This window comes from Pterocles gutturalis, unplaced genomic scaffold, assembly GCF_000699245.1.
Source record: "Pterocles gutturalis isolate BGI_N339 unplaced genomic scaffold, ASM69924v1 scaffold3408, whole genome shotgun sequence".
NCBI classification, from domain to species: domain Eukaryota; kingdom Metazoa; phylum Chordata; class Aves; order Pterocliformes; family Pteroclidae; genus Pterocles; species Pterocles gutturalis.
In genome coordinates, this window is record NW_010122777.1 from 27,115 (window position 1) to 37,930 (window position 10,816).

Below are 10,816 nucleotides of genomic sequence, written 5' to 3' on the forward strand. Positions count from 1 at the left end.
GGGGAAGGGAACCAGCCCCCCACACTGCTTGGCTCAGAGGGACTATGGAAAAGGTCAGGACTGCCCCACCTGTTTTAGGAGTCATTAAAAACCGTGTAATGTGTGAGATGTGTGTCCCAGATGCTAACCTTCAGTTCATTCATTTTTTCTTTCTTTTTTTTCCTCTCTTCCCCATTCTACTCTCTGTGTCTTGCAGTTCACTCTCCTTCCTTGTCAAGTTAGAGCAGCTGGACCTCGGTGGCAATGACCTGGAAGTACTGGTAGGTGAGGGATGGTGGGGAGGGAATGTGGGTGGTTGGTAGGGGCAGAACCCTCTACCTCTGTGGAAGCAAGTGGTTTTTCATCTGAAATGCAAAGAAATGAACCCTCTAGTTGTTTGGGAAGACTCTGATCTGCCCACCACGGCCGAGTCATCATTCCCAGCATAGTGTTCTCTTCATGTGTTGGCCCCTGTGTCTTGCTTCCTGCTGTCCTCACGCACAGCTCGCTCTGCTCTGTCCAAGCCCTTCTGCTCTGGGATGTTTGTTCTTGCTGTCCAGCTGCCTGAGGATCTTTCCTTTCCACTGAGACTGTTTGGTCCTTCCTTCCTCCTGTCTTGCACTGCCCCCAGCTGTTGTTTTCCACTTCTGCCAGGCCAACTTTCTGCCTTTCTCCTTTCTGATTTGATTTCTCTGCTAGAAAGTGCAGGACCATTCCCTGTTGTCCCTGGCAGAGAAGTCAGCCACACATGGGGTGTGTGCCCGCTGGACTGGAGTGCCCTCATGGAGCACTCTGAGCATGCTGAGACACGGCGCACGGTCTCAAAATGCAGCTTGTCTTGACATTCAGAGACATCCAGTGATATTCTTTAATTTTGCAGATATGGATTAAGCTGTTACTAAGTCCTGCTCTTGATGTTCTGGAATGTTTTTTGTCAGAAACTGTCTACATTGGGAGGCAAAGGAGCAGTTTGTGCAGCTTGCTGTGCATAAGGCTGCAGCTTTCTTGTTGAGAACAGTTGTCTGACACTTAAACCGCACTTCAGCGGTGCGTTAAGTCCAAGCCCAAATGCCAATCGCTGTGTGTGGTGTTTGGGGAGTGATGCTATGAACATATGTCTACTGCTGCTGATGCTGCATCTATGTTGTGTTGGGTTGGCCGGTGTTATCCAAATGTTTGTTTTACATCTGAGAGGAGGAAGAGGAGAAAGACTAATTTCTTCTGTAAGGCCAGAATTTCCAAAACCCTGTTTAGTTCTTGTCTTGCCTGCTACCAGACAGCCCTTGCTGTTGTCTTCTGTGCTTCCTGCTGGGACCTTTTGCAGCCAGTATGCCACCCCAGACATTTCCAAACGTACGTGCCACTATATTGTGGCACACCAACACGTTAGCTTCATAAACCGTTTGGTGGATGGTTCTAGGAGGTGTGAAAGCAGTGTCTAGCTTTGTGGAGGTGTGGTGTGATCTGTAGCATCCTAGAGCAGCTTCTCCCCTGTGGAAGGGACTGATGGTGTTACTGTCCTGCTCTGTTACAGCCAGATACGCTGGGAGCCCTACCAAACCTGCGTGAGCTTTGGTTAGACCGGAACCAGCTCTCGGCCCTGCCTTCAGTGAGTACCTCTTCAGAGCCATTGCTTCCCCATTTGCTCCCTTCCTCAGCTGCTCCCTCGAGCCATAGCGTCTCCTTTCTGATCCTAGGAGCTGGGCAATCTCCGCCGCTTGGTCTGCCTGGATGTGTCTGAGAACAAGCTGGAGCAGTTGCCCAACGAGGTCAGTGGGCTAGTAGCACTGACGGACTTGCTCCTGTCACAGAACCTGTTGGAATGCATTCCGGATGGGATTGGTGAGTATTGCGGGATGGGCAGCAGTGCAGGACTTCACTATGCCGGCAGTGTTTCCGTTGGGGTCCTTCAGGCAGGAGTGTGTGTAACCAGGTGTTAGGGCTTGATGGACCTATTCGCTGTAGTTGAAGTGCAGAAGCAGTGGATGATACTGGTGAGCAGAACTCTACGGGATGAGTTCAAGTTCTTGATCCGCATTGTGCTTGTGAACAAAACGGGTGGGGAAGGAAAGGCAGTACCTGTGTGGTTAGGTTACGTGATCCCTGATGGGAGGCATTTCAGCCAAGTGAACACGGAACAGCATCATTATTGCTGTGGCAGAGTTAACACCGAGCTTGTTGCCCTGGCCAGGTCAGCTGAAGCAGCTCTCCATCCTCAAGGTGGACCAGAATCGGCTGACAGAGGTGACAGAGTCAATTGGGGACTGTGAAAATCTGTCAGAACTCATCTTGACAGAGAACATGCTGACAGTAAGTACACCAACAGCCACCCTGCCTCTCTGTGCTGTTCAGTTCAGCTATGTGCCAGGGATCTTTTCCCATCTCCTGGCCTCTGCACCAGATTCCTGAGTGTGCTCCAGCTGCTCTCCCCTCAGCTGCTTTGCACAGTTTCACCTGGCTCACAGGCTCTCGAGAAGACTCTGGTGGATACTGCATTCTCTCACTGTTTTTTCTCTCTGAAGAATTCCCCAGGATAGCTAGGGTGCTGGCTCTAGGACAGCCAGTCCAGGAGCCCATCCGATGTGATGGGAGCAAGGCTATGTGAAAAGCTGCCTTTGGCGAGGGGCCATGGAGTAGTGTAATTTAAACTGGCCCTGCTCCAAACTCTCATGATTTTCTGGTTAAAACACAAGTATTGGGAACGAATAGATGAACAGGAGAAAAATCCTGACCAGTGGTGTTCTGAACATGCTGTGCTGAGGTGGAGAGCTGGCATGTAATAGTCTCTGAACCTGAGGGAAAATCTGTCCCAAAGTTGTAGTGAGAACTTAGTGAAAATTTGCCTCTTAGGACAGAAGGCAGCTTTACCCCCCCCCCCAGATAGAAGGCTTTATGCCTTTATACTTTTATTCTTGTGTTCTTATCTTTTGCAACTACCGAATCATCTCCTTCCTAGGCCTTACCGAAGTCCCTCGGCAAGCTGGCCAAGCTGACAAACCTGAACGTGGATCGGAACCGGCTAACGTCCCTTCCAGCTGAGATCGGAGGCTGTGCCAATCTGAACGTGCTGTCCTTGCGAGACAATCGCCTGGCCCTCCTGCCTCCAGAGCTTGCCAACACCACTGAGCTCCACGTCCTGGACGTGGCTGGGAACAGGTCAGCAGCAGGAAGGGTGAAGAGGCTTCCAGGCGTGTTCCTAAGGGGGCTGCTGGGAACGGGCAGCATGGGCTGGCCCTGGTGTGTTCTGAGAGACGCTGGGTCTGTGCTGGTCCCAGGATCTGCAGTTCAGAGAAGCCCAGACTGGCTGCTCAGGGCTCTGGAAAGAGGATGTGTGTCTCTCAAGCTTTGCCTGTTAAGTGCTTCTCTGTGCTACTTGAATACAGGGTAGAGCTGATGCAGAAGTGTGGGGGCACTTTGCCATGTGTGACACAAAGATCAGCAGAAATCCTGGGTCCACTGTCTGCCTTCCTGCAGATTTTGTAGTTCTGTGTCATTAGTCCTCAGGTAGTCAGTGCCAAAGCCTTACGATGTGCAGCAGACATCTCTCGGGCTAGAGGCACTGGAAGCTGTCTCCGGAGGAGCACAGTGTTTGTTCAGGCTTTTCCCAGACCTGCAGAAAAGCACCTCCTTCTCCTCCTCCTCTCATCAGCACTCCCTGCCAGCACACATGCTCGTGAGTAGCTTTCATCACGACACACAAGCTCTAGGGTGGCTTTCGGCTGTATCTGTTCTCTGTGCCAAGACTGGTCAGCCTTCAGCCCCTTGTACTGGCCTGAAGCGAGGACCAGGCTTGCTGTCAGTTCTGTGCAAATACAAGAATATTGGTATTTGCTTCATTCCAGGTATCTGAGAGCTACACCAGACACACCTGGTTCTTACTGCTCAGGCTTCCTCTCCAGCCAGTGCCAGCCCAGTTTCTCCGGTGTTTGCCAATGTGGCCCGTGTGCCAGGGCAGTTCCAGGTGCCTCACTGGGACTGTCAGCGTTTATGGAGCAAAATCCAGTCCAGTGAGGAGCCACTCAGGCTGCTACAGGTCTGCAGTTAACACAGGGATGGAGGTGCTTTTCTTTCTGGATTTGCATGTGATTCATTGACTGTTCCTGTATTCTGACTATGGCGAGGTGAAATTTCTGGCAGGTGCCATGCTACATGCAGCAGTTTAGTGATTTGAAGCTTTGATATTTAGAAAGCCTGGAATTCGTAGACTAGAGGTAGAAAAGTTAAAAAACTTTAATTAAAAAATAAAACAAAACAACCCAGATCTCTATGATCTGGTGTGAAAGATTTTGCAGATTTTAGCTGCAGTTGTGTTAGCTGAGGCTGGTATTTTTTGCAGCAGTTGGAAGGTGACCAGAGCTGCTGTCTGGAACGCTCTCTGTTTACTGGTCAGCATCATTTTTCTGTCTTCAAATTCCTCTTCAAAGTTCACCATTCCCACATTGTTGTTGAGAGTTGCTGAAAACTGATGCAGGTGGGTTACTGGAGTCCAGTCCGTGGCCGTGGCAGAGCCATGTGCAGCATCAGCCAGCTGTGAGGGGTCCCACAGTGGCTTGCCTCCGTCCTTCCCCGATGCAGGTGATGCAGGCTGGAGCTGAGCTGAAGTTCCTTCATTACCAAGTAAGTTTAAGCAGCAGTTTTTCTTTTCTCTTGCAGGCTGCAGAACTTGCCATTTGCTTTGACCAATCTGAACCTGAAAGCCCTGTGGCTGGCAGAAAACCAGTCCCAGCCCATGCTGAAATTCCAAACGGAGGATGATGAAAAGACAGGAGAGAAAGTTCTCACTTGTTACCTGCTTCCCCAGCAGCCCTCCCCTAGCCTAGGTAAGAGACTGGATTGTGAAAGCTGCCTGCTCTACCCTCTACTCTGGAGAGTGCTGTAGGGAAGGGATTGTGAACCCTCCTCTCCTCGATGCTCAGTTGGACTGTTCTTCGCTACTGTGATACCTCTAGGCTCGTGAATGGCTGGTGGCAACTTTCCAAGGCAGAGATTGTTAAAACCAAGAAACTGCTGCTCTGCCAAGTGGTAAAGAAGCTGCGCCTAGCCTTCAAGTCTCCCGCTTTGATCTATTGACCGAGTTGTTCATTGTCTGTAAGGTTTGCTTCCTGTCGCGATGATATTCTTGTGTCGATACTTCTGATTCGTGCTGTTATCCTACCTTTTTCCTTTGTTCTTGGGTGAGGAATGCTAGAGCTGAACCGTTCAGTACCTTTTGTAGAGGCTGCTGCAGATCTGGTGGGAGCTGTACAGGAGGTGGCAAGATCTGGAGGCTCCATCCTTTGTCCTCAAGCCCTCTGTGGTTTGATGCCGTGGGCAGATAAAACAGAAGTGCCCCAGTGGGTTGAGAACTGTCTTTCATCCAAGCCTACTGCCCTGTTTGTTTAGCAAGCAGCTCCCACTGTGTTCTCTTTCTCCGCAGAGAATCTTTTGCAGAACAGTGTGGATGAGAGCTGGACGGACACCAACTTGAACAGAGTCAGTGTGATTCAGTTCCTGGATGAACCCAAAGTAGATGATGAAGAGGAGTCTGGAGCTGAGAGACGGGTAAGAAGGAGAGTTTCTGGAGGCTTCTTAGCTCCCTGTGGAAACATAGGCACAATCTAAACTTTTTTTTCAAGATGGGGAACCACTGTGGTGTTCATGTTTCACAGCCCCTGTAATATTCTTGTAGTCGCATACCATATTCTTGCAGTCTCATACTTTATTTTTGCAGTCTGAAGGGCATTTGGTGCCCTGAGGAGACAAACAGACACAAAAGAGAATTCTCTGAGAGCCTTTGTGCAGATTTACAGTGTGACAGTTGTCCCGCAGGAGTGGAGCTGTGGCTGCTCACCTGCCCATGGAGCATTCAGAGTCCTGACAGTCAGAGCAGTGCAGGACTGGATTTTATTTGACTCCCCTGCCAAGGGGAAGAGCTGCACAGCCAACCTGGAGCCAGGCAATCTCCACTCCTCTGAGCACGGAGCCAGACGCGTGCCCGTTCTGTGGAGTATCCCGTTACTAAATAGCTGAACGCTAAAGCCAGCCAGCCTCAGAAGCTGTGGCAGATCATTTTGCTTCAATTGCAGATGCAAAGGATAGGATAAAAGTTTCAGTTTTCAGCAAGTACTCTGTTGGTTTAAATATCTTGCAGGATTTTTTTTCCTTTTTTATCTCATGGAGAGAGATTCTCTTGAGATCCAAATCCTAATAAATTGTATTTGCATCTTTGCTTGCAGCATGGATATGCTGCTGGTGTTTGGAGGTTTTGTGGGGGTTTTTTGGTTGTTTTTAACGTTGTTATTAATTGTAGCATACTGATTTTCTTGACTCTTAGCTGGGATGGAGCTAGCTAACATCACAAATTCTGCTAGCGTATAGGCTTGTCAGACATGTTAAGAAACACTGGAGGGATTAAGGAGATATTCCATCTGTGTGTTCCTTTAGGGGTTTCTGTATTGACAGTTTCACATTTACTAAGCCTGAAGCACAATTTAAAACTTGCTGTCTGTGTAACTCCTCCTGATCCCTCTGTCAGATGGAGAGCAGGATAGTGTCTGAGTGTGATCTGCCTCCACCTCTTTCCAGCTGCAACCTGCAGTAGTGGAGAAGCTCGGATCAAATCCTGCAGCGTGACATTTGGGTCACGTCCAGCCGGGGCTCCACCACTCTGATAAAACATGTTATTTGAACCGGTTTGGTCTCGAGGCATGGCATGTGCTGCTCTGGCTGTTGAATCTCCTGCTCTGAGTGTTTTTTCTTTGGCAGGGCTTACAACGCAGAGCAACCCCTCATCCCAGCGAGCTGAAGGTGATGAAGAAGGTGATTGAGGTTCGGCGCAATGAGTGTCATGCTGCAAAGCCTGTCATGGACCCAACTTCTCCTAACTCCGAGGTGCGTGCTGTTCACTGAGAAATGCATAACCATAGAGCACGTTGGGAGGCAGTGCATGTAGCCTGGGAAGAAATAACTTACTTTTGGGAAAGATGGGAAGGGACTGAGCATGGTTGCCTGGATTCCTGGCGACTGAGCGTGGGTTGCCTGGATTCCTGGGGCTGGAATCTGCCTTGTGGTGTCAGCTGAGGCCACTGAGATAGAGCAAGAGATGCAGCCAGGATCCAGAGAATGGCGTAAGGGGAACTGTGTGCCTTGGTACCACTGTTGTCATAGCACAGGGAGAGGAAAAGAAGGCTCTGATGTTCCCAGTAAAGAATGATGGAAACAGAGTCCTTGGGAGAGGCATCTGGTGTCACCCAGGTGTGATCCTAAGAATAAATGCCTGCAGAGATGGTGGAACAGGGGCAGACCTAGGGGAGGTGCAGCGGGCAGCCTGAAGAAGCAGCTGATTCTGTTGGTACTGGATCACACTCCACCTCGCAGCAGTCACACTACATTGCTCCATCTGCTGCTTTGGTTTCCATCTTGACTTTTACAATCTTCTTCCCAGGAGAAGAGGCTGAGCGGCACGTCTAATCGCAGCGAGGACTCCCACCTTTCCAACAGCACTGCCTCTGCTGACTGCAAGGGAGAGGAGCAGGGAGAGGAGGGCGAGAGGAGCTGGCCAAATGGGCAAGTGCCGGAGATGCAGGAGCTGGAGAAGGAGGCAAAGCCCAGAGCTGAAGAGGAGCATAAGGAAGCCGCTGACCAAGAGGAGGAAGATGTGGAAGTGGAATACAATGAGGTAGGAGCCTAGGAGATGCAGCAGGGTCATGATAAAAACTGGAAGGACTTAAAAGTTTCGGAGAAAATAGTAAATGGACGTACCAAGTGTGATTTGGGCATCACTGGAGACAACTACAGGCCATGGAAGCCAAGTGCAAGTAGAGATTCAGGCAGCCTGTGGGAGCTGGGTCCATGGGAGATGAGGAAGGACAGTGTGGGGGCCAGACAGGAACTGTGGGGAAATCAGGGTTACAGGTTTGAGTGCCCTCAATCCCTGGAGCTGACGGAAGATGTGTCTGGGTGAAGGAGCTGATATGGAAAAAGGCAAGTATGGTGGAATTTTAATGTGTGTTCCTGCATCTTCTGTAGCACAGAAGCAGCAGCACTGGCTTTGCCTGTGTTGGTAGTGGGGGGATGGCAGGTTTCTGCACTGCCTCCAGGTGTGGCTTTTACCTGGGGGTTCACAACCGTTCTGGGACTTTGCCGTTGTAGCCCACGGTACACTTTGCTGAGGACACACTAATACGGAGCGAGGATGAGGATGAAGATGAAGAGCGACCATTCCCAGTGGAGAAGCAGAGGCTTATCCGGAAGGACACGCCCCATTATAAGAAACACTTTAAAATAACTAAGCTGCCCAAGCCAGAGGCAGTGGTGGCACTCCTGCAGGGGCTGAACAGCGATGGAGTCCCCAAAGAGGAAGAGGAGTTGGGAGGCTGCAATAACAACACAGAGCCTGAGGATCAGGAGGAAGCATGGGATGAGGATGACAGAAAGAATGGAGCTTTATCTGCTCAGCCGTCAGTGAAGGTAAGGTCTCGTGGGGAGGGGGGAAGGTCGGATGGGTGCCAGACCTCCCTTGTGCTCCTTTGAACTATCAACCAGGTTGTTGTGGTACCAATGGAAACGTTGGCGAGAGGCTCCAGCACTCCAGGAGAGACATTCTGAGGGTGGGAGAGCTGAAGTTCCTTCTGGGGCTCATATGATTGTCCAAGAGCTGTGCCATGTTGCTTATGTCTGACTCCTTGTGCTGTATCCGGATTCTTGCCCCCTCCCCATTACATGTGATGCTGTGTTCTGTGCTGCGAGAATAGTTCTTCTGTCCCATCGCTGACAGGTTGCTCCATTCCTTTCAGTCGCCTTCTGGCTCTCTGGTTGTTGCACCACATTTGTAACCAGAGGAGCTTTATCCCTGGGTGGATCTAATCTCAGGCTCCTCACACTTGTCTTTCTGCCACGGTGCTCCCTGGAGAGGAGGGGGTAGTGAGAGCAGACAGGAGCGTTCCCCTGACGTGGGTTCCACCCTGTGCCTGCCCCAGCGCAGATACAGTCTGATGGAGTGTGCATCGGGATTTGGGAGAACTTGTGCTCTGGAGTTTTGCCATTTCCATGAGCCTTGGGGCCACAATGGGCTTTTCTGGTTATGCTGGGGGCTGATGAGACAGGAGGTCCTTGGCTCTCCCCAGCTGAATCACCATGTTTGGCTAGGGATACCAGGAGATTCCTGCTTGAAGAAGATCCTCCCAGTGGAATAGGAAAGATGAGGGACACTGCATGAGGCCAGACCAGTTCTTGCTGCAGCTGGTGTGATGGTTTTGTGAGGTGTGTTTGGCAGGTGGGGATTAGGATGTGGCTGAATCTCCATCGTAGTCTGACACCAACAAGTCTCAAGGGTGAGGTGCTAGTCTCTGAACGGGTGGAAGATGCTGGAGTAAAATCCATTTTTGCTGTTACCGCAAGCACTCCAGACTGTTGGGATCGTTTCCACCCCATGCTGGAGGTCGGATTGCTCAGGGAAGGTTCTTGCACTCAAATTTGCTTTTGGAGCCCTTCTCTCAGCAGATGCTTGCCTTGCTGTGTCTGAGCTGATACAGCTCGTTCCTTGCTCCCTAGGGACGAGACATGTAGTTTCCTTACTGGTTGTGAAGTTCTTCAGAAGGAAAAGGAGTTGCTGCTGCTCGTAAGAATGTGTGAAGCCATCTTGAGTCCCCTTCATCCCAGACCTGCCATCTGTGGGAAATGCCCTCACCCAAAAATCTTGTTTTAGTCCAGGACTCACAGCTGAGGATGCACTGACCCATTGGCACAGCCTGTAAAGTCTACATAGGTGCTGAGACCACGGGTTTGGTGTATCTATCAGGTACTTTTGTTATTGACAAAGCCTTCTGCCTGGAAATCACTGTTTTTTCCTTTTTGTGGGGCTGGGCTGGATGCTGCTCCATGAAGGCAGATTGATTAGCTTGCCTCCTGAGCCATCTTCCAAAGTGGGAGCAGTGCCCCTGTGCAGTGGGGTTTCAAGTAAGAGGTGCTGCATACATGCACTGAAGAAGGAGGCGGGACAGGGTGTTAAGTAGGCTGAATCCTTAAACCAGAGGGTTTTCTGCAAAGACAGTTGGTTTCCAAGTGACAGGATGCACTGTTCCTCCGAAGGCTCTTCACTTTGCAGGAGGGACCAGTGCAGTTTGCTTTGGGATTGCTTCCTTCCTGTGCAGCAGCTGGGTGGCACCAGAGATCCCTTTGTGCTTTCCTCCCGTGTTGTTTAATCCTTCCTCCTTCACCGAATGACTTGGTACAGAGGGGGCACAACCAGCTAGTAGTGTTCAGCTTGGGAGCTTGGCGGTCACAGCCCCAGAGTGCCAACACAGACGAAATACGGCCTTTAAGACGCAGCTTCCAGTGACCTGGGCCAGAGCAGGCTGGCACTCTGCGTGCTGTGACCCCCCGGAGCAGCCCCGTTGCTGGTCTGCGCTGGTGGGGGGTCACCAGGAGTGGTGTGAGTGGGGTCTGCTCTGGGGCTCTGCGGCCAGACCTGTCGGAGCGGCGTGTGTTTGCGTGTTGGGTGGTGGTGGTAGTGGTGGCGGGTTTGGTTGATGCTCCACTAATCCGCATGCCTCTTTGCTGGTTCCTGTCCTAACAGGGGGTGTCGTTTGATCAAGCCAATAATCTGCTGATTGAACCTGCTCGCATTGAGGAGGAAGAGGTCTGTACCACTCCTACTGTTCTCCCTCTGACAAAAATCATTCAGTCTGCTTGATTTGCTTCCCAGGCTCACCCGTTGTTGTAGGGGAAACTCTGATCTCTCTGGGTCAAGTGGCTTCTGGACCTGACTGATCACAACCACACCATGATTGTTTCCTTCCCTGCTTTCACCTCCTTTCCCTAGTTTTCCATACCTGCGGTGAGAATGGCTGGTGCAGCA

General features: G+C 50.9%; 1 protein-coding gene across 1 annotated transcript in view; it reads left to right on the top strand.

Annotated features, from left to right (window-relative positions):
- Positions 1-10,816, top strand: part of SCRIB (scribbled planar cell polarity protein) — a gene marked incomplete at both ends in the record, with an annotated part of 59,916 nt that overhangs the window by 15,573 nt on the left and 33,527 nt on the right. The window contains 12 exons of the mRNA XM_010077620.1: positions 197-260; positions 1,514-1,588; positions 1,677-1,821; positions 2,171-2,289; positions 2,936-3,135; positions 4,633-4,799; positions 5,396-5,520; positions 6,724-6,849; positions 7,403-7,502; positions 7,572-7,636; positions 8,110-8,427; positions 10,535-10,597. Coding sequence (XP_010075922.1) covers positions 197-260; positions 1,514-1,588; positions 1,677-1,821; positions 2,171-2,289; positions 2,936-3,135; positions 4,633-4,799; positions 5,396-5,520; positions 6,724-6,849; positions 7,403-7,502; positions 7,572-7,636; positions 8,110-8,427; positions 10,535-10,597 — 1,567 coding nt within the window. The remainder of the gene's footprint in view (positions 1-196; positions 261-1,513; positions 1,589-1,676; positions 1,822-2,170; positions 2,290-2,935; positions 3,136-4,632; positions 4,800-5,395; positions 5,521-6,723; positions 6,850-7,402; positions 7,503-7,571; positions 7,637-8,109; positions 8,428-10,534; positions 10,598-10,816) is intronic.